The 22,471-nt window shown below is 41.1% G+C and overlaps 2 protein-coding genes across 2 annotated transcripts in view; both read right to left on the reverse strand.

Annotated features, from left to right (window-relative positions):
- The window catches only part of esama (endothelial cell adhesion molecule a), a 62,994-nt gene extending 57,143 nt beyond the window's left edge, over nt 1–5,851 (reverse strand). The window contains exon 1 of the mRNA XM_034889658.1: nt 5,401–5,851. Within this exon, the coding sequence (XP_034745549.1) occupies nt 5,401–5,467 (67 nt within the window). The 5' untranslated portion in view covers nt 5,468–5,851. The remainder of the gene's footprint in view (nt 1–5,400) is intronic.
- Nucleotides 5,852–11,804: 5,953 nt separating this feature from the next.
- Nucleotides 11,805–20,917, reverse strand: LOC117955266 (myb/SANT-like DNA-binding domain-containing protein 2). Its single transcript, XM_034889647.1, has 4 exons — nt 20,437–20,917; nt 17,848–18,103; nt 17,700–17,763; nt 11,805–15,857 (listed from the first exon to the last, which is right to left on the reverse strand). The coding sequence occupies exons 1-4, from the start codon at nt 20,866–20,868 to the stop codon at nt 14,933–14,935; spliced, it is 1,677 nt and encodes a 558-aa protein (XP_034745538.1). The 5' UTR covers nt 20,869–20,917; the 3' UTR covers nt 11,805–14,932.
- Nucleotides 20,918–22,471: the final 1,554 nt, after the last annotated feature.

Genomic DNA, 22,471 nt, shown 5'->3' on the forward strand with positions numbered 1-22,471 from the left:
ACACTGCCGTAAATGAGGCCTTTTCAGGAGAAAACCAAATGGTTCGGATAAGGAAGCATTTGTGCATCAGGAAATACATTAATGACTTCATAATCTCAGATTCCAGATCGGCCCATCTGACCTTTCATTTCCATAAAGGCAGAGAAGGATACCCCGGACTCAGTTTACACCTACACCTGCCATTTTTTACCACTGGGGGACCATAGGATGGCTGGGGGAACTCATATTAATGTTAGAAAACCTCTTAAGTGACATTTGCAAGCCACAGGGACCTTCAAAAAATAGCGGTACACACACACACACACACACAGATGGCCAAAACTCTTCTCAGAGACAGAGTATTTAGTCAAGCAGGCCTGAACCTTTTATTGGGATCAAAGTTTGATTTGCTTTTTTTTTAAGTTTAGCTAAAGTTCAATATCCACTGTGTAACAGTAAAAAATGTCATGGAGCATTATAACATGAGACACCATCAAAACTGCTCTATACTCTAATGTAGGGATAAGAACATAGATAGGAACTGCCAGACAATGAGTGTTTTTCTTATCAACATTTAACTTAATATTGCACATTTGATTGATCGCAGCCTTCACAATGAGCTAATTGCATTCTTACAAATCTCAATCTCGATTTGAAAACGATGAATTGTTCAGCTCTACAGTCGAGTGACTCAAACAGATCAAAGTCAGTCGAGTTCTGAATTGGATTTTTCTTTCTTTACATGACCACAATCACTCGTTGATTTGTTCGGACGTCGGCTTATTGCTGTGATTTGTGACTCAAACACCAAATGAGTTCTTATCTTTGTTGATGGTTGGGAGGATGTTCGCCCACTTCCTGCTCCAACGCACTGGCCTGCATCAGGGACTCAGGGAGCGCTCGGCTTTCCCGTTTCTGCAGGCTGCTATTCATGATCACTTCCTGTCTATATCATTAACTACCCCGTGTTTACAGGACACACCTGCTGGGCGATTGATGGTGAGTCCAATGTGGAGGGCGAGGTCAGCCGCTGTGGTTGTGTTGTTCCCATGTACTGGGACAATGAATGCAACACAGCCTGCTGCTAAAACTCCAGGTCCCTCACTAATCCCGGATTGGAATTCCTTTAAAGCCCACGTTTGTTGGTAATCAACATTTTAACTATTATCCATTGTATTTGATGGCGTTGGATATCACAAAACGGAATATAATAAAAAAAGTAGGCACCATTTTACAGCTGTTTGCTGTAAAAAAAGATATATATATATATATATATATATATATATATATATATATATAGCGCTTTTTGTCCCCCCCCCCACGGATTTTTAAGTAAATGCACAAATATCTGTTTATAAAATTATGTATGGAGAAACAGTTTTAGAAAGATGAAAATATATTTGGGCCCGCCAGGTAGGGGGGGGGTCAAGTTTTCCCATATTATCCTATGGAGACTGACGGGCTGTGGGGCGTTATTTGGATATCCAGTGCTCTAACCCACGTAAAAACCTACTAAAACAACATATTCCACAATAGAAACATGAAATGAATGGAAAAACCGTGCTGTTATGGCTATAAAAATGGCAGAATCATCCACAGTATATATTTCAATAACCGCTTCATACATGCTTCATCATGACGGCAAGAGTTGTTAACAGACATTTACAAAGATGTTTAACCCTCCAACAATCTAAATTAACACCTTTTGGAAGTATCATCCATGACATATAGTAAAATATTAAAGTTGTGGGAAGTTTCTATGGCTTAAACTGTATGTTTCATTTGTCCCGTCCAGGAGGGACAGATGAAACAACAACAAAAACAACGGTTCTGTTCAAACCGTATTTGACAGATGACAGGTGTAGTTTGCAAATGACAAAATATTAGCTGTCAGTGTGATACGACCACTTTGTAAATTACGTTTAACTAAAAAGTGTTTCAACTGCCCCGGCTCTCCTTTAGTAAGTTACGTGTGTGACTGCCGTTCCAGGGCACTTTCACAGGTAGAAGGTTGTGAAAACACGGGTTACGGGTTGTCTGGAACGCAGCATTTAACAAGCTGGATCTTGTCAAAATAGTTGGTTGGTTGGTAATTTCCTTTAATACTAGACAACTAATTGATCCATCTTTGCATCTCTAAATGTCATCACGTCTGTGCGCTAAAATGGTGGCATTTCTCAGGTAACACGGCTCCCTCTGGGTGTAACAAGTGAGCCTGGGATTGCCCGTGTCAGCTCATGTGATTGTTTTGGCAACAGCGCCGAAAAGCAACCACGGGCTTCGGGCAGCTGAGATCAAATTCAGGCAAAATGTGAAGCTCCTGCTCGCTTTCATGTCTCACAGGCCAAATGAAAGCCACCACAGGCCTGTCTGTTGGAGTTAATACGTACTCACCTGATGCAGAGACTTTCCCTATCTAAAATGGATATCTCCTGGTTTTCACATATGAGAGCAGGCGGCTCAGTGGGAGAAGACTGAGTTCAAACTGAGTGTTAGAGGCATGCACACGGTGTTTCCTACAGGTTGAGAATTTACTTGTGGTGGCCTGTGGCGCAGGATGTGACGGCACGGGCGGGTGATGCGGCTGGATTCAGCAATAAACTAGTCAAACAAAAGTTTATGAATTTATTGTTCAGAAGAAAAAAAAACTACATAATCTTGACAGATACTCTAAACTCTTTATTTTATATAAACTGCCATTAAAAAAGTAGTTTCTGTTGATGCTGAGGGTTAAGACAAGAGGAATGATACCATGAGGATTTGAAAATGCATGACCCGTGAATTATGAACTCGTCCTTTTTCATGAATATTTACCACCACCATCAATTTCAAGTATTCCTTTTGGCTTGAAATTTCACATTTTTACTTGGATGAACTGGGGAAGACGCTCCATTTTCATGCAACATGTTGAAATATGTTAGCCGGTGAGGGACGCACAGGACGTACTGTTTTGCCTTTCGCCTTTCACCGTCACATGATAAACTCACAGATGCTGCTAATGCTGCTAATGCTGCTAATGGGTATTGTCGCCTACCGGCCCCGGCAAGTTTAACCCTTGTGTTGTCCTTGGGTCAAATTGACCCGTTTCAAAGTGTTTTATATCAGAAATATGGATTTCCTTCAACCGAATTGCCCAAAAATAACATGGATGATTCCATACAACGTTCTTCAGGTAAAATGAATGATTACTTTCATTGAATTTTTTGGGGTGTTTTATTCAATCTTATAGCATCTGAATTCCTTTATTTAATGTTTTTTTTAACAGTATCCGGATTAAACTTTGACATATACCCATTTGTGGTCCACTCAACATCCTCTGATCTTAACTATTAGTCAAAAATAATTCTTAATTTCTGCCTTTTAACTTAAACTTATGTATAATTTGATATAAATGAGGTTTGTTGACCATGAATTCTAAGAATAAGTGTAAAACCTATTATTACTAAATAAATCAGAAAAAGCGACAAAAACATCGGAAAATCTAAAAAGATTTTAATTTTCAATTTTGACCTGGAAGGACAAGTTCATGGTTGACGGGAAGACAACACAAGGGTTAAATTAGGAAATGTGGAGGATCACACATATCCAAAATCCACAATTCAGGGACAGAAGTCTTCTTCTTTTCCCAGACAAAAACAAAAAAATGATATTGAGAAGAGCAAGAGACCGGCTTTTTGTAGTGTGAAGGCTACCGTAGCTGTAATACGTACTTTGAACTGCGTGGTGCGAGAGAGTTTATGACAATATAAGATCTCAACGCTAGATGGGAGAAATCCCTATACATTGGACCTTTAACGATGTTATAGGCCCAATCCCAAAGTGTGGACTCACAGTCTCTCGGAATGTCTCGTGAAATTCGTAAGGGTTTAGTGTTGCCCCAATGTTGAATTTCAAAGGGCGTGAGGGTGTGAGTACACACTCACCGAGCCCTTTCTGTTAGTCTGCATTGTTTCAGACTTCACCAAAGGGAATTACCCACAGTTCGAAGCGTTGTGATGTTTACCGCGGAGACCATAGGGAAATCCGGAAATTACAAAGTTAAACAACAGCACGGAGCAGTTTTCCAGCTGGTAGAACAAGATTTTGAATAAATGTGGAGTCACCCATCCGTCTCCTGGGCCTTGGCCGTGTGGAAAGCAACAAAATAGGAAAATACCCAAACCGGCAAGTGTCAGCAACATTTTTGTTATTAAATGTCGCCAAGGTAACATGTGATCTCGTGAAGTGCTGTCCCAATCCCATTTCTACCTATCTGAGCCCATGTGGCATCACACACCCACTCACTTAGCACCTGAGATTAATTAAGTCTGTGAGTCTTTAGGGCTCACTTTGGGATTGGGGCATTCTGTCAAATCAGAAGCATGGGCTTTATAAGCCACACATTTCTCTCAAAAAAACAACTATCAATAAGCTATCTTTGAAAAATCAAGACAAACGGCTATAATCGTTCCTTGTAAAAGTGTAAAATGACACTCCCATCTGGATAACGCTGTATATATCTTCACCTGGTGAATCATTTAAAACTTCTAATTCCTTTAAAGCCCGTTCAGCTGCACCATGCCCCAATTTGTAAATTCAAGAGGCAGGGAGGGAAGTAGGCTGCTTGCACTGTACAGCTAGTGAAAGTAGGAGTTTAATACATTGCTAGAGAGAGTGACGGCTGAGCCAATGTTGCAGCAGCTATAAAGGGATTATTTCCCCCCTGGAAGACATAATCATGTGTAACACACTTGTTTCAAATCCTGTGAGAAACAAACAGGTTGTTTAAGCTTTTAGACCCAGCCCATACATCCTCTGACATACATCCTGGAGAGAACCCCCCCAGGAACAGAGCATCTCTGTTATTTCTGATAATTTCTAAGTTGTTCGGTGAGGGTGTATCATGTTTCAATGCCATTCATCTGAGAAATACACATCACATATTTTAGAATGGAATGTGGAGATATTATTATTTGACAGTTTGCTAAAAATCGGCCAAACATGTTGAAAACACTAGAAGATATGCTTCTGATCCAACTTGCTGGTAGTGGATGGAAATGCCAAAATGTGTGTTGGGTGGATGTCACCATCATTAGTCCAAGTATAGGTCCACTATTGTCATTATATCAAATATATAATATATGTGGTAGTTGACCTATGTGAAGTGTGTAAAAAACATAAATACACACTTAAATAAATTAGGAAAAGAAATACCAAATGGGGAAAACATGTTGAAAACACTCACAGAAGATATGCTTCTGTTTCAACTTGCTGGTAGTGGATGGAAATGCCAAAATGTGTGTTGAATCACCATCATTAGTCCAACGTCCACTATTTTCATTGTATCAAAAGTCTGATATAGTGGTAGTTTGCCTATGTGATGGGTATAAAAAAACATAAATACAAACTTAAATAGATTAGTTAAATAAGCTCTTTACTGACCTGAGAGCCCCCACAGAAAGGTAAACGAGAGCAAAGTAAGTTTCCTGGAAGTAGTGTGGACCTTCATGGTTGCTGCAGATATAGTTTCCACTGGTCGGTGTGTGAGTGTCCTTCACCCGGCTTTATATGCGAGCGGAGTCTTGCCTCAGGCGGAACTTCCAGTCTGTCAAGGGCTCTTCCCTTCCAGTCTCCCGGCGGTGGAGACTCAGCGAGCCGGGGAAGGTGAGGGACACTTCGCTGGGGGGTTGGGGAGGGGGGAGGAAAGGTGGAAGCCGTCTTAACTCACAGACGCTCGAGTCCTCTGCTCTGAGTCTGCAGTGAGATGGTAAGAAAGTGAAAATGAATCAGCACCTCCGACGCTGGAGCTCTCCGCGACTCTCCGCTACATCGGCTGTAGGACCCTCCCGACGAAGCGGCAGTGAGTGGCTCCAACTCCGCAAGTTATCGTCCTCTATCACCCAGAGACAGAGCCGGGGGAGGGGGGGCTACCTACCACCTTGCTGGCATTAAGTTCTCCTGAGTATTAATTACAAGTTCCTGCTATGAGATTCAAAATAAAACCCCTCTAGTTAAGTACACGGTTTTGGCGACTGCTTTGGATGACAGTCCGCTCTTATTTTGAAAGCAAAGCTGACTGACATCCGGTTATTTCGCGCCACTTTGACGCAGGTACACCTGTCCTCTTTCGCAGCTACTGTACAGTACGTGCAGGTGCAAAGCTACTTTTCGTGTTCAATTATAAGATGGTATAATGATCATTTTGTGACCATATGGTATTACCTCTATTTTAAAAATGTATAATTCTAAATCTATTTTACAAAATGCCACAAACACAAAACTCTGTAAGATAAGAAATATGATTCCATGGTTGAAAAACACACAAATGGAAAAGCAATGTGAAACATAGTTGCAGCAGGAGTAATAAACCAACAATTATGTTTCTTTGTGAAAGGATGTGTGGACGTGTGAGCAAATACTTGTCGTGAAATACAAAAAATAAGTTAATTGATTATGACATCATAACAAAGTTCTATAAAAAGTTGAACAGAGTAGAAAATGTGTCACCACTCAAATGTCATGAGCTGAATTTGTCTCTAAAAAAGATGAAGGGCAAAGACAGCGTTTTGGTAATACCAGGCTATTTGGCCTGGAATATCAAATTTGACAATATCAAATGACCTGGCTCAAGCTTTTTTAACAATAACCCTATTTCCCAATCCACACAACTAAAGCTACCCCCCCCCCACAGTCTCCCAGTGAAGATCCTCAGCTCCCGTCCTATCATGTGTGAAGAGGTGTGGGTCTGAATGCACAGAAGGAGCACACTGGACTCAGCTTGACGTGAATTCCCAAGGTGAGCTCACCCTCTGATGTTAAAAATATGGACTGACCTGAGCTTTCCGAGTTGGTCAGACCTCTTTATCACATATTTCTAAGGTTGCCCACGTGCCTCAACAACAAGGGGGAGGCTAATGCAGGGTGACTGCTCAATTATGAGAGGTGACTAAGGGTTATGCCTGCGATTAAATCCAAAGAAGCAGGGTCCAAGCCTCATGGGGATTAGATTTTGTTATGTTGTTGTAAAATTGCATCTCGGCCTCCGGCTGAAATCTACAACAGCATTTAGGGGAAAAGCTGTCAAAACAGGCCGGTTTTTATTTTTGCTGCAAAAATCATTTCAGTATATGGCCGAGAGGCTATCACTGGATCCTGGACTGTAGACTGCTATACCAAACTGACTAGTCGGGTCAAATGATGAGCAAACCTGACACCTGGAGGCCAAACATCCCAATACATCATCTACAGTAGGGATCCTCAACAGGGGGCCCGGGGCTCCTTTATACAATAGGGGGTCCCTGATCTTTCTCTCTGTTAGTGAAGGGGTCCTTGGTTTAAAAAATTGAAGACCACTGCTCTACATAATGTAAGGGAACATTTTACAATGCTCTTCTGCACAATTCCATTTGCACAAACTGTATATAGACTCTGGATGGATTAGATGGTTAAGACAGTTGGTTCTGCCTGTATAGAGCGACCTTATTGGTCAACAAAGTTACATACACACAAAGAAGTCTAAACACACACACTTATAAACACATTATGAGCATTAACATTCATTAGAAACCTTGGGAATAGTACTTTAATTTTTGACATTAAAAATATATTCTACAAAGGGTCTGCAGCGCACTGTAGAGTCATGCTCATGGTCGACTTTTTGAACCGTTTTATGTAATAAACCATTAAATGGAAAGATAACACAAAGCATACTGCATTTTTTGGGCCCCCTCCAAGTGGAAACTTTGTTATTAGATGAATTAAAAAGATTAATTTTAACTGCCACATGATGATCATGCTAATTTATTTATTTAGATATTGTAATGCATCTGATTGACACTTATTTGACGGTCCTAAGAGAAACTTGTAAAAGCCCCTCTTTGTCATTTTCTCTCTGTCATTTTTTCTCTTGCTTTTTTATAATAATTAATATAAATTTACACTTGTACCCACAATATTTTTTCACTCTGCCTGAAAATACATACACACACACGCTCAGGTCCTTCACATGCACTAATGTAGAGAAGTCAGAATGAGGGGCTGCTAGACAGGCACCCTGAGCCGTTTAGGGGGGTAGGAGGGGGGTTTGGTGCCTTGCTTAAGAGCACCTTGACAGTGCCCAGTAGCCAAACTGGCCCCTCTCCATCTACCAGTCCACCTTAGTACTTTGGTTTGTCCGGGGACTTGAACCAGCGACCCTCTGATTCCCAACCCAATTCCCCACGGACTTCGATACTGCACCTGAAGGCATCCCAAAAAAGTGGTATTTAGTAGTTATGGCTAGTTAACATACGGAACAAGAAACAGTTTCCTGCAAATGTTTTTGACTACTATATACACACACACTGAAAAATGTACAGGTATAGATAAAGTTTTAGATTAGCCTACATTTGGGCCTGTCCTCGGGAGATCCAACAATGAGGAACAATTACTGCATTGACATCCAGGAAGAAGAAGCCAAGGTCTCAAGTATAACACGAGCCACCATGTTTAAGAGTGTTTGCTTTTTGGGAATCCAGAGTGGCACTCCCTACAGGCTGAGGAGAGTAGAGCTCAAGTGCAGTGGGATTTCACTTAGGGTTCACATGTCACCTGTATCACTCCATCCGGACTACAATGTGTGAATCCATTGTTTTCATGATCAGATTATCTCAGATTACTCTACAATGTCTGTTAAATCTACGTATTACTGGCTTATATGGAAGTTATCATCAATGCCCTAGATACTGTACTAATACTGGTTTAATGAGCAGATACAGGCTTACTGATCAAAGGCCTGTCCTCCTTCTGGACAAACCATATAGATACACAGGATGCAGTGGAAGACACTTTGATCAGGCTTTCTTTAGTTGACGTATCATTTTGAATTCTGCGTGATGTCCCTCATTTTAGGCCAGATGTCCCACACCTTCCTCTTTCTCTGTGTTCTAACCTCCGGTGGATTTCTGAGGACTATGACAGAGCCGCGGGAACATATTTTGAATTGGGGGTGCTGACAAATTTGCGGAGTTAAGTTTTCAGCCAAAGTCAACCACCACACACCTAACTGTATCCATCACAATTTATTGAACTGTATAGAGATTCTATTCATTATACATAGCCTATCCAAGGCAATAATTAGCCTGCTATAGACTGACCCGGGAACACCAGATAATAATAGATAATAAAACTGGAACACATGTAGGCTACACGCTCCAAAAGCAAATAAAACAAGAATAAAGTCCACATAATACAAGACAGAACCAACTAGGCACGGGTAACGCAGGGTATAGGAACACGGCAGAGACAATGGCACAGAATAGGCCCACTGCAAGTTAAAAAACAGAGCCACTAAACACATCACTGAGTTATATTAAATCAAATGAAACTGGAGCAAGCCAGTCAGTCCTGACTCAAACATTGAATTAGAGAAATGCAGCCTTAAGTTTTTGTAGCACGGCAATAGCTAACTTAAGGCAAGATATTGGACCGTATATCAACAGTTCTTAACAGGGCCTAATCATTTTGTAACAATACGGTAGGATAATTAAAAATATAGGTGCGACCTCTTTCTGGTTTTCCAATAGGACGGCTTTAAACGCGTGTAAAAAACACAATTATCTCCAATAATTCGTATAAACTTTCAGTTGAACTGTTACTAAACATTTGATGCCAATTTACTGCACGGCGGCAGCATCTTAATAAACCAGCATTCTTACCTTGTGCTTCAGTTATAACACAAAAAATCCTCATCTCCAAAACGTCTACCAGGAAAAGTGTGACCGAGGCTGCAGCACTGAGTTGACGGTTCCCTCCGCGGCTGCCCCGGTGCTGCTAGCTTGTAACTACATTAGCTAGCTAGCTGCCTGGTGGCCTGGGGCTAGCAGGTCGCTTTGGGAGTGTGGAGGTGGAGAGGTGCTGCTACTTCTTTCGGTTACAGCTGCTGAGTTTTCTGCCTCTGATGTTTTAGGCTTTTTAGCCTGTGGTTGATTTATAAAGAAATCCAAAAATGTATTTTTTGCCATAGCTAGCTAACGTCTGTACTGTTGACCCGTCGAGAAAGTTCCCACAACTCTCTTCACTCATCAGCGTCAGAGGCCTCGCGCCTCACTCTTGGCAAAATCAGCAGATTCGTTCTAATCAATTTATGTGTTTACCTCTTACTTACCAAATGTCTTATATTTAATTGCTAATGACAGGGATTATAGTTATATTAATAATCAATTTATTAAAAATAAATGTTTTTTTGTTTTTTTTAATTGTGGTTGTAGTTGTTTGTTCTTTTGCTAGGGGGTGCTGCAGCACCCTCCGTACCCCTAGTTTCCGGGGCCATGGACTATGGTTAACTGCTCCTCAGATCTCTGCAGGCTAAATCCAGACAGATAGCTAGACTATCTGTCCAATCTGAGTTTTCTTTTGCAAGACTAAAACTACTTTTGAAGGAACACACATTCCACCAAACCAAGTCCCTTCCTGAGACTATTTTGCAGCGGAACCATCGATCTGTCCGCCCAAGCCGGTTGTGATTGGTTTGAAGAAATGCCAATAAACCAGAACATCCCAGAATGCTGTGTGGACTCACCAGACCTTCCTGCGCTGCGTTGTGGAGGAGGGTCTGGCAATGCGAGACTAGTCTGGCTTTGATTTAGCTTCATATTTTCATATTTCATCTCTACAGTCGGCAATAGAAAACAAGTCATTCATATAACTCACATACAACAGCACAGTATAAGTTTGATCTATGATGCCAAAACTAATGATGTTAAAATGTACATTTGGCAAAATAAAAACACATTATTGTGACCCAGAGCAAACAAGTATATTACATATACAACAACAAGGTGTAATGTAATGCCTTTTTACATTATGCATGTGCAATTAATGTCATTGAGTCAGAAATATTCAGCACCTAGAATATAATTAAAACAGGGAATGACACAGTGCAATATTAATTATTAACTAACTGACTGAGCCAGACATTTGATTCATAACAAAAGGGAAGTATAACAAATGTCTCTCTCTTTGTTTTGGTGTCTGAGTGAATAAACTGTGTAACATCTAAAATAAGTTTTAAAATGCCACATATTTGTACAAGTTAAGGTCTTATGAAACTGTTTTTGGACGTCTAAAAGATGTGTTCCAGTTCCCACGGCTATTTCCTAAAAGCTCAGTGGCCCCTTTGAATTATAAGTTAGCCCTCCACATCTGTCAACTTGTTTTTTTCTTTATAAATTAACTTTTACATCAATGGCTTTCAAAGCCAAAGATTCAATTTCACAGTGACAAGAAATTGAAATTCCACTCAAGCATGTGGGGAGTTTAAGCAATAGCTATCTATGGCCATCTCCTGGCCACATGGTTGAATTACATCTTCCAGGTCTCAGCACACTCATTCAGCTAAAGCAACTACATCTACTAAAAATCACACAATAATTAATGGTCCACCCATTCAGAATAAGTTATTTCTACAAAACGTTATCCTGTGGAGGGCGTAGGCTTTTTTTTCCCTCCCAACATTGGAGGCTCACAGTCTGTCAACTTGATGAACTTGACGTTGGTTTTGTGCAACTACAGTTTTTTTGTCCAATGTACACATTTTAGTTTATTAGATTATTGAGGACGGCATAATTTATGTTTAAATAAAGCAGATTTTCTAAAAGCAAAGCTGACAGGCATCGGAAACTAGCAATAGCTATGAATGCTCTACCATGAAGATTTGTTGCACAATCTATGTCTTAGCATCTATCCATATTCAAAGAAAAATGGAAGAAAATCTAAAATAGATTGATGTGGATGACATTATTCATGTGTAAATAAAGCAGCACTAAAAAAAGGCCACATGTGAGCTCAAACAAACAAACACAAGCCTGTTTTCACTGTGTGGCAAATGACAGTGAGTGCCCCATTTATTGGTTTTTCCAAACATGTAAACATACGAGACGGTGACTCAAAAACAATCACATACAAGACATGGTGTCAACCAATAAAATAGAAAATTTCATATTTATCTTTATATACGGTTTACCCATACAAATGAACATGGCAAGATTGCAAAAGCTGAAATGCTCAAAAACATTTTTTTTTTTTAAATATATATATATTATAGATATATAAGGTCCTATACATAGATTCAATATTGACTTGTCCACGGTTTGACTCTTCTCTACACAGTCCTTTCCTGGCACATTGCACATAACCTCAGGAATCATGTTCAGAAAAAATTGAATTATTGGTCAAGGATGAGTTAACACCTGCATCTTAAGTCGTAGATCAACACCAACGAATATCCAAGTAACAAGAGGTGAAACTCAATAGATTGTTGTGTGTGTTCAGTCCAAGATGGCAGAGCTGCAGCTGGATCATGGGTGTGTTGTTCGCTGTCAGTTGCAATGGAACGTTGAAGCTTCTCCATCTTGGACTGAACCCAACACAACGTTCTATTATACTCTTCTATACTATACACTTCTATACTCTTTGTCAACACTCAACAGTAGGACTGGGGGCATCGAGAACAGCTTTGAACTTGGAATCGTTTGGAAGAATTTGGTTTGGAATCAAATCGTCAGTTCCAAATTTAACGTCCATGGTTTCCGTGGAAAACCACCACTGTACTTCCAGCATGCCCTTGTTGTGTTGCAGCCATGGAGCATGCTAAGCGGCGCCCAAGATTGGGGCTTTATTTTAAGCTGAATAAAATCCCGGTAAGATTGTAAACCACCATTGAATCAACGCCATTGAGGATCAATAAGAACCGAAATTGAAGGGATTGGGATCAAAGTGCTTAAAATCAAAGCGATGCCCAATCCTACCCATAAGCATGATTGTGTTTTATCTGAAAGAATGGTGCCTTTAAAATAAGTGTATGTGGGAGGTGCTGGTAACTCATCGCCACAGCTTCTGTCATGTTGCTCTACTGATTCCCACAATCCCTAAAGCTGCAGCTAGAGATTCTCCAAAGTACGGGCCTGCCAATAGATACTTACCAATACAGGCTTACTGTATACTTCTACACACTCCTGTGTGATATTAGGGATTTGTCATTTTGGCTGATACCATGGCACAACAAACACAAAAGGAGTAAATGTACAATGCCTGTGATCTGACAGCATTTCTGAATATCTATAGCAAAGACAACATTTAATGTTGTGTAACAGATGCAGCTTGTGCAGGAGCAAAACCTTAAAGACCCCAAAACTAGGTCAAGCATTTGAACAGGGCTGGGTTAAAATGGTCGATTCCCCAATTACCTTTGATCATTTTTGGGAGGGAACCAATATTGCTAAACAAAATCCCCAAATCCATCCATTAATTTATGCCTTTCCACCATGCATGTGGTGAATTAGCCCTCTTTTTTGAGTCAACTTACCTGGTGCATTATAAATAATATCTGAGGGTTACTTTATACTCTTACAATTTACAGCAGAAGATCTCTGTGAATTGCAAAACTGGTACTGTAACTGAAATGTTGCTCACTAATTGATATCTGAAAATGTCTTCACATTTTGATAGATTGGGAAAATCATGCGCGCTACCCAGCCCCAGAACTGAATGTGCATTAGAGCTATAAAACACCATCCAAAAACATCAGCAAGAAGACTGAACAGATAACAAGATGCCCTCCATTTGGTTTTATTGGCAGTAGCCACAACCTGCAGGCGGCAGCTAAGACACGGAATCTCTCTCAGCTGATGCCAGTGGAGGAGATGCTGTCATATGCAATGATCTGTACAGCTTGTAAGTGTTGCAAACACACTAAAGAACATTATCCATTCGGATTCAGCCATGGTAAGCGGTGTCTGTAGGATTTACATCAGTGTTAATACATGCTGTATTAGGTTTCCCTGCTGCACAGAGCTGGTGCTAGAGGTCGTTATAATGGGGAATGTTGTCACTTATTGGTCTGAATTGAAAGAGTGGAAGCCACGCCCAACCGGCCAGTTGGGCTTGTGCACCAAGTGTTTCCACTGCTGTAGTAAACTAATATCCACATTAGGGTTGGGAATCAGCAGACGGCTCCCGATACAATATCATCACTATACATATGCCCTGATACGATATTATTGTCATCTTAGACATATCGCAATACTCTGCAATATATTGTATTTATAACCTTTTTTCCAACTTCAGATTTTTCCCAATTTCAAATTATGTCCCCAAAAGGAAATTTTGTCAACAACTGTTTTATCTAAAAAGATACATCTCAGTTTGTTCATATCAATTCAATTTTATGGCTGCAAAATGGGATTGTCAAGCAGCCAAACTGATCGATACGTGGCTCCTGTGTATTAATACAGTATTGCCATGGAAAATATCGCGGTACTATGCTGTATAGATTCCCCCCCACCCCAAATCCACATTGGTCATTACCAATTCCTTGCTTTTTCTCCCTAATTTGCATGGAAACATTCCTAGCTGCAGCAGTGTTAGACTTTCAGAACATAAGGCATGAACTAGCCGTTACTCTATTTGATGCTTTCTGAATTCAAGGTCCAGACCACAACAGTCCCAGCAAAGGCAGTTTTAAAATAAATACACGCTATGGTCCCCTTGCTGCCTTGTTCGCTACATCCTACTGAGGTAGACAGATGCACACTGCAGTAGTCATCTTGCCAACCAACGTTCCCTGATGAGGCAATATTTATCTACACTAAACAAGCAGCAGAAACCTTTATAGTGCACATCAGCCTAAAATAATAAATAAGTATACTTCTTGGATGTTGCAGCTCTGTAATACTTAAGCTATGCTCCCATGTTTTTAGACAATACAGTTACCATATTGTGCACTGTCAATCTTTTAAGACTTAAGAGTCAAATAAAAAATAAATAAAATAAAAAGCAGTTCAATGGAGCTGAAAAGGCTGCAAAAATATGCCAGACTCTTGCACACATCCATGCTTTATAACAGACAGAATTGGTCACCTTTCAGGTTGCCTTGCGGGCTGTAAGACTTGTTAATTATATCTTTAGTCGATACAAATCTGAAACGCTGTGAGTGTAGTTACGACGCTTCTTTGTTGTTGTATTTCAAGGAATAACCTGCAGCAGTTTCGAGGCACTCCAACAGGGAGCCTGCTGAGAGGAAGTCCAGCTCCACCTCAATGTATTTTATGTAAATAGCAAATCGCTGAGATGAGTCCTCACCTCCATCCCCATTCTGGACATGTGTGACGTTGCCGTGGCAGTTCTCCTGCAGGAAACGCGTGATGGCCGAGGGTACCCCGTGGTGGACGTGGTGTTTGCCGTAGCCCTGGAAGTGCTGGAAGAGACCCTGCTGTATGGTCCTGTCCTCAGCTATGCCTAGGTAGCAGTACGTGACTTTAGCCCCAGTCCTGTCACATCTCTCTGCCCCTTCTCCATCAGCCTGACTCTGTTCCCCGTTCTCTGAGCACTGAAGTGAACTGTGGTCTTCACCATCCCCCTGGGGAAAGAAGTGATCCGCGTCGTGAAAGGAGGACACTGCCTCGTAGCCAATAGCGTAGAGTCCATACGCCTTGGGGATGTTCCCAGGGAGGAGGTAGTGGGATGTGCCCTTGCTGCCGCTGGCTGCCCTGGACTGGGACACAGGGATCCAGTCCACCTCCATGTGCAGCTCCAGGCAGCGCGCCTCACTGATGGTAATGTCCAAGAACTTGTAGTAGACGTTCTTCCAGTTCATCTTCTGAACTTTGGTCATGATGATGCGGCCCTCTGGCTTCTCGGGGTTGAAGTACTCGCGGAGCCTCTTGCCCAGCGGCACCTGCGAGCTGATTTCGGCGTAGTGGTAGCGCACGTCCTCGCGCCAGCGCGTGTTGTAGCCCACGCCAAAGATGGCCAGTTTGTTGGAGAGGTGCAGCCGGGAGAACTCAGTCCATGTCTGGAAGGGCTCCCATTGCAGTTGCACCGACTCAAGGATACGCGTCACAGTCTGCATCATGTCCCTTTTTCTGCAGAGAACCCCAGATACATAATAATAATGCAGTAATGAAAACAAGTTTTCCCATTTTATAAAGCGCTAAACAAGCAGTGACCTGTCAGACAAAATAAATACCACCTTGTCAGCTTGGCTATGGGAGCTACTGTGGCTTAAAATATGTCGGTTACCTTTTCCTTTTTGCATCAGGGGTCAATGCATGGAATGTATAAGTGAAGCTAAAACAACTGGATCGGCACCATGGTGGCTGGCTGCAGTAGAGGTCATAAGCCTCACCCCCTTTATACAAGCAGATGGGAAACCAAAAAGATTGAAGTACAGGTCAAATATCTATTTCCCAATGATGGTTTCTCTCATTTTAGGTAGTTCTTAAGGTGTTTGTCTAAGAATAACTTTGGTTTTATTGGCTAGTGTTACGCCTGACGTCGGCACCCAGATGTCTGTTTAATTTGAGTGATGTGTGAGATGCAAAGCCGGCTGTGCCATCCCGTGTTCCGGATTGGATAGATAACGGAGGTCCCGCCCAGTTCCTGGAGGAGGAAGCTGATCGGTGTGGCGATGTAACAGGTTTGTGTTAGGATCAGGGGTGCTGGGAGTATTGTCTTATACGAAGTATTTAGAGAAGAGAAGAGTTTTGCTGAACGTATATAGTTGTAGTAAATGTCTTCCTTTTGAGGCTCTCTTTTTGTTATATTCTGCTTTTGGTTTCCATAGCAACCATCGGCCCATTTTTCAGTCTGAAAGCTTTGTTATGTTTTGCCTTATTCTAAAATAAATATCCTTTCAAATACCAATTACATTTGGTTCTATGTTTAGCACTATGGGACAAAACACTAGTGAAACATCATGACTGAGAGATGATTGACATGCGATTGGGCAGGACTTTGATCCCGTGGCTCCCCCGCCCGATCACTACTGCACAGACTCTGGCTCCAAGATTTCAGAATGGCACAATGGGATGATGTTGGCTTCACACAGTACAGTGGGAGGAAGTCTTTATAACAGTCTAAGTTATGCATCAGTTATTCCACAGAAGTCATATTAGCTCATGTAAAAAAGAGGAACTATCAAATGGTCTCTTGTAATGCTTTGGGTTCAGAATATAGGGGCTACATTTTTTATTTTTGACTTATTGACGTGACGTGGAGATTCCTTAAAGGAGAATTCTGGTCGATTTCAACATGTAGCTCTGTTTTTTTCTTTTTTTAAATGTGAAGTACAGTCAGTAACCAGACAAATGAGCACAATTTGTGCAGTCTACACAGAGTTATCCTCCTGCAAGATTTTGCACCCTACAGGCTTAAACAGGGCAAGTTTAAAACATGTTCTTAACACAACTTTTAGGCCTTTCTGTCACATCTACTGCAATCAGATTCACTGTGTTCACTTGGAAGGAATAACTGCACATGGAAAGGCACTGGTAATTTCGGTGCTACTCGGTGTAGGCAGCACCGATTGGTTTCATTTGTCTCGCTGCTGACAGTACTGCAGAATAAAAGAAAATAACAGGGCTAAGAATGACCGGAATCGACCTTCCACCGCCCCCCTGTGGAAGTATCAAAAAAGACATTCTGACAGACAGCACTGCACATGGATACTGGTTTGAGAATTTCTTAAGTCTAACCCATTTCATATAAACATCCTAAGCTAAGATCATCTTTGTTCCATTCTGTGTACATGGACTAAGGAAGAAGGGCAGGAGGGGGGTGTAATGTGAGACTAATTTCAGTGGTATCTTTCTAATAGTAATTTGTAAAGATTAGGCAAATTCACAACTTACAACACAAGGCTTTATATCAAACGTATTCAATTTACAAAGACAAAGTGAATTCAGCCCTTGTTCTATTTCACTTACTGGATTTGTTCTGTCAGCTCTATTTGAATCTGTAGACTTCTGTTTTTAGGCACCTGGGTTTCTTCTAAAGAGAAGACAAACAGCTAGTTAGTTACATTATTTCCGTGTCTTTTATTGCCATCTGTCCACTCTTTGCAAAGACACTCACCAGTCTCCATGTCTCCCTCCTGGAAGGCTGAGTCCAGCACCTGGTTGCACCAGTCCTCCTGGGAGAAGTCTTCCAGGGTGCTGCCATCAGACTCCATCTCCTGGTACAGCCCGCTGCTGTTGATCAGCACCGGGGCACAACTCTGGGAGTCCCAGCCGCCCTGACCAAACACCTTCTCCAGCTGCTCTATAGTGTAGCTGCTCTTCCGTTTGCCGATGCCGTGCTCCTTCACGCGGCTGTAGCAGCGCCGCAGCGTCTGTATGTGGCGGGAGGATAAATGAAGTATTCACTCAGACATGGTTACTGCTAACTAACAACTTTGTTGGGGCCGCTCTCCAGTACAGTGACTCACACAGGAGACATTAGATAACAAGGTATGATAAGATTCAGCAAATGTTGCAATTTCAAATTTTCGGCTGACAATTTGATTCCAAAATGATTCTCAAAAAAAACATTCACAGTATGTAAATGTAGTTACTTTTCCCATGTCATAGTATAAACGCCATTACAAAATGAAAAAATTAAATGAAAAAATAAACCATTTGAAATTGATTTTTTAAAATTTCATGAATCGATTTTAAAATCGGTACAGCTTGATTCGTGAATGTAAATCTTTTTGTTTTTGCACACCCCTAATGATAAGATAACACTTTATTGTCCGTCGGCATGGCAATTTGTCCTGCAATACAAGCTCCAACAATTAAAAAGACAAAATGACAAAAGAAGTTTAAAACATTTCAGGCATCATTAACAACATAAGTCAATATTATTATTTTCAGTGTATTGAGGTTGTGTGTGAGAACTCATAAATTACTACAAGTAACTAATGTTAGGGAAAATCTGTTTTGTTGGCCGATATATAGGAATATCAGATTTTTAAATCACCAAATATTTGTATCGGTTTCCAAAATCCTTTTTCGGTCGGGCTCTAATCCCGTGCATTGGTATAGGCATCGACCCCGAGACTGACCTTATTAAGCAGAAAGCGTATGGGCTGATCATCAATGATCCACATTTAAGACTTAATACTACTGTAACTAGTAGAAATGCAGCTGCTCTTATTCAGCACTTCTTGTAAGTGCTACGTAATAGCCTACACATCAATGTAAAGACAGTGGAGAGCTTTTACTGTGAAACTAGAAACGTGACAAAGCTAGAATCTAGTCTTGTATAATCTGTAGGGCTGGGCAATACATCAATTATATCAATATGTGAGACTAGATATTGTCTTAGATTGTTGATATCGTAACAGGACACACGTGTCTTCTCCTGGTTTTAAAGGCTGCATCCAAGTATGTGATGTACTTTTCTGAATCTACCAGACTGTCCTAGCTGTTCTATTATTTTACCTTACCCACTTAGTCATTATAATCATATTACTGATTATTTATTAAAACTCTCATTGTGTAAATATTTTGTGAATGCACCAGACGTCAACCCTGCATATTGTCGCAATATCGATAACGGTGTATTTGGTTAAAAATATCATGATTTTTGAGTTTCTCCATATCACCAAGCTCCGCTCTGTTTAGCTGCACTTCCTGCACACAGGAATTTGATTGGAAACAAATGAAAAGTGGAAGTTGCATCAAGGTCTATGATGTGTTTAACAATATTAATAATAATCAATAAAAAAGAGAGAGGCTCAGAAAACAACTGACTTTGAGAAAAATCCCCAATAGACGTGTTTTAACTAATCCTCTGCTCAGAATGGGACTCTGAATTGAATTAATGGTACTGCCATTACAACAAACACAGTTAGGACAAATTTAACACAGCATACTCATAATAAACCATCATACAGGCTACATAAGGACATATTAAACTACACAAAGAAAAACTAAAATGTGCCTGCCTCTATGAGAATTTAATATAGGAGGGTGTGTATTTATATATAGTATATTTAATTTAATTTATTTATATTTAAATTTGGAATTTTCCTACATTTTTTGAATTCAGGCATTAAGATCAATTTTTGTATTCCTCTTTTTAATCAACTTTCTTAAATCAAAAAGCATGGGTGTGTTTTTTTTATTTTTTTTATTTAACCTTTATTTTTCCAGGTAAACTGTTTGAGAACCAATTCTCATTTACAAATGAGTACGTGTGTGTACATTTTCTCAAGCCACTGTATTTGGTATTGGTATGAGGAGACTTCATAGATGAGATTCAGATGTCATGCAAGATCATACATAAGAAATATCTCCACTATCACGTGGGATTACTTGATTCTACATAATGGGCTGTACACCACTGGTATCAGTGTGTTCTAACCAGGGTTGGAAATTCACTTTTTTTTGGGGGGGGGGGGGGGGGGGGGGGGGGGGGGGGGGGGGGGGGGGGCTTGTGAGTGACACCCAGCATACATTTGCATATTTTCCCAGCATTTAGATGATGGCTGGTGCTAATTTCTATCCCAGGTTCTAGCTGGATGCCAGGTCAACAACCTGTGACTGATTTCCTCTCCTTGCCCTACATGTGGAACATTAAGCCCCAGATCCAGCTCGGTCTCAAAACAGCTGCAGAGCTCCTGGTGATGGAGGACGGACATGTAACGTTAGTTGTCCTCATTATAGCCATATTATTTACCTTCATCCTCTCCCTGCACTGGGACGGGGTCCTCTCATATCCCAGCTCCGACAGGGCTCTGGACACCCGCTCGTACATGGCAGGGCCGGGGGCCTTACCGGAGAAGACGGTGCCTGCGACCTCCAGCTGCTGCATCCTCGCCTCCGTCAGCCTCTCGTTGCCCCACACCGCAATGAGGGCGTTTGTCTCCGAAGGGGTCCACGACATCCCTCGGCAAGCCGTGAAGCTGTTGGAGGAGGATGAGGCCGCCGTCCGGCCTGCCGTCCCTGAGCCCACGTTCAAAGGCGAGAAGCGGTTGGGTGTCGAGGGATTGGAATGATATTGATTACTGTCACTCAAATCTTCCGACTCGGGGGATGGCACCTCGGTTTTGGGTATCTTTAACGGCGTCGATATCTCTGGAGAATGCTCCGCGGTACTGGACGCCGCCATGTTGCCTCTGTTGCTAAGGGGAGGGGGAGAGGGAGGGTGACGTTCGGGGCTTTACGCTGGAAGGCATGAAGAAAAACACGGCGCGGATCCTAGGGGAGACCACAGACCGTTACTATTCATATTAATAAATATACAGTCTATGGGGGAGACGTAAAGGTGGAAGACTTTTTAGTTTTACACATTTGGGTGGTTTTTTATGTGTGTTATGGTTGTTGTTAATAGTTGATAATGGTTCTGTAATATCATATATAATTTATGTAATGTTTTTGCCTGTTGTGTTTAATTTATTGGGCAATAAAGACAGATTTTTGTTACCAAAATGTTTTTCTGAACATCAATGACATTCATAACGGTGATAACTGAAACAGATGTACACACCTTGTGTGTACACATGTGTACACACAAGGTGTGTACATCTGTTTCTGTACCTACCAAGGTCTGTTTGCAAAACGTATGTATACGTTTTGCAAACAGACCTTGGTAGGCCTACTACACAGATAAGAACATCTGCTTCCAAAGTGAACATAAAATTACTATAAAATATGTAAATGCATATGACACTGTTGTCAAACCCACACAATTAACCTAGACAAAGATGGCATCTTGGAAGTTTGTGACCAATACTGTATGGTGATGTAACCAAGTGGTGTCCCATTTCATGTGGGTATTAGTCACCCCTAGCCCTTACCACTTGGTTCAAGGTTCGAGGGCTAGGGGTAAGGGGAAAGGGGTGAAGGGTAGGGGTAAGATGGAGAAATAGGATTCAGCCGTTGGCTCTCAAATGTCTCTCAACCCAGTCCTTTTTGCGCCCTAACTATGACACGGGGGCACATCAGAGAATTCCATTCAAGTCAATTAAATTCAATTTAGTTCAATTCAATTTTAAAACCGAATCCTCCTGTTAAGCCAGCTTTATTACAATTCTGGGTAAGTGGCCTACACATATCCAGTGTGTCACTCAGGTAACATCGGACCATTCTGATTAAGGATTTTAAAATAAGGGCTTTAATGTCCAAGTAAAGCTATATTTGACATGTTTATCAGGTTGTCAGTTAAAGCCATATTTTACTCCATTTTAGGCTAGTCTAAAATGGAATCCTCCTGTTAAGCCAGCTTTACTCTAACTCTGGGTGAGACAACGCATATCCACTGTGTCACTCAGGTATTATCAGACCATTCTGATGTAGGATTTAAGGCTAAAATGTCCAAGTAAAGCTATATTTGAAATCTATTTCAGGCTGTTAAAGCCATACTTTACTCTTTTTCAGGCTACTCTAAACAGGAATCATCAACAAACAATACTCCGAAACGGCCTGGTGATAGCAGGTTTAAGAGATCACCGAAGAAATTATTATTATAGAACAGTCTATTTATTTCTGAATAGAAAACATTACAAATCAAAAGTTACATCCACATCATATAATATTCTTTGTCACGGTGAGATGTTCTATGCCAAATTTCCTTGTTTTATGCTGTGTGTCAGCCAGATATGCTGACCCGAAGGGTAAGTTTAGCTTTGCATTTATGTTATTTCATTGTACTGCATATCAGTCAATGTTGTTTCAAACCGCAGGGACTGCGTGTCATTCTATTAGACAAATTA

The sequence above is a fragment of the Etheostoma cragini genome, chromosome 13, assembly GCF_013103735.1.
Source record: "Etheostoma cragini isolate CJK2018 chromosome 13, CSU_Ecrag_1.0, whole genome shotgun sequence".
Classification (NCBI taxonomy): domain Eukaryota; kingdom Metazoa; phylum Chordata; class Actinopteri; order Perciformes; family Percidae; genus Etheostoma; species Etheostoma cragini.

Excerpts from the sequence above, each read along its gene's own strand:
- LOC117955266 (XM_034889647.1), bottom strand. The coding sequence starts at position 20,868 with ATGGCGGCGTCCAGTACCGCGGAGCATTCTCCAGAGATATCGACGCCG. Across the intron at positions 18,104-20,436 it reads AGTGCAGGGAGAGGATGAAG|ACGCTGCGGCGCTGCTACAG; the intron begins GTAAATAATATG and ends CGCCACATACAG. Across the intron at positions 17,764-17,847 it reads GGAGGGAGACATGGAGACTG|AAGAAACCCAGGTGCCTAAA; the intron begins GTGAGTGTCTTT and ends TCTTCTCTTTAG.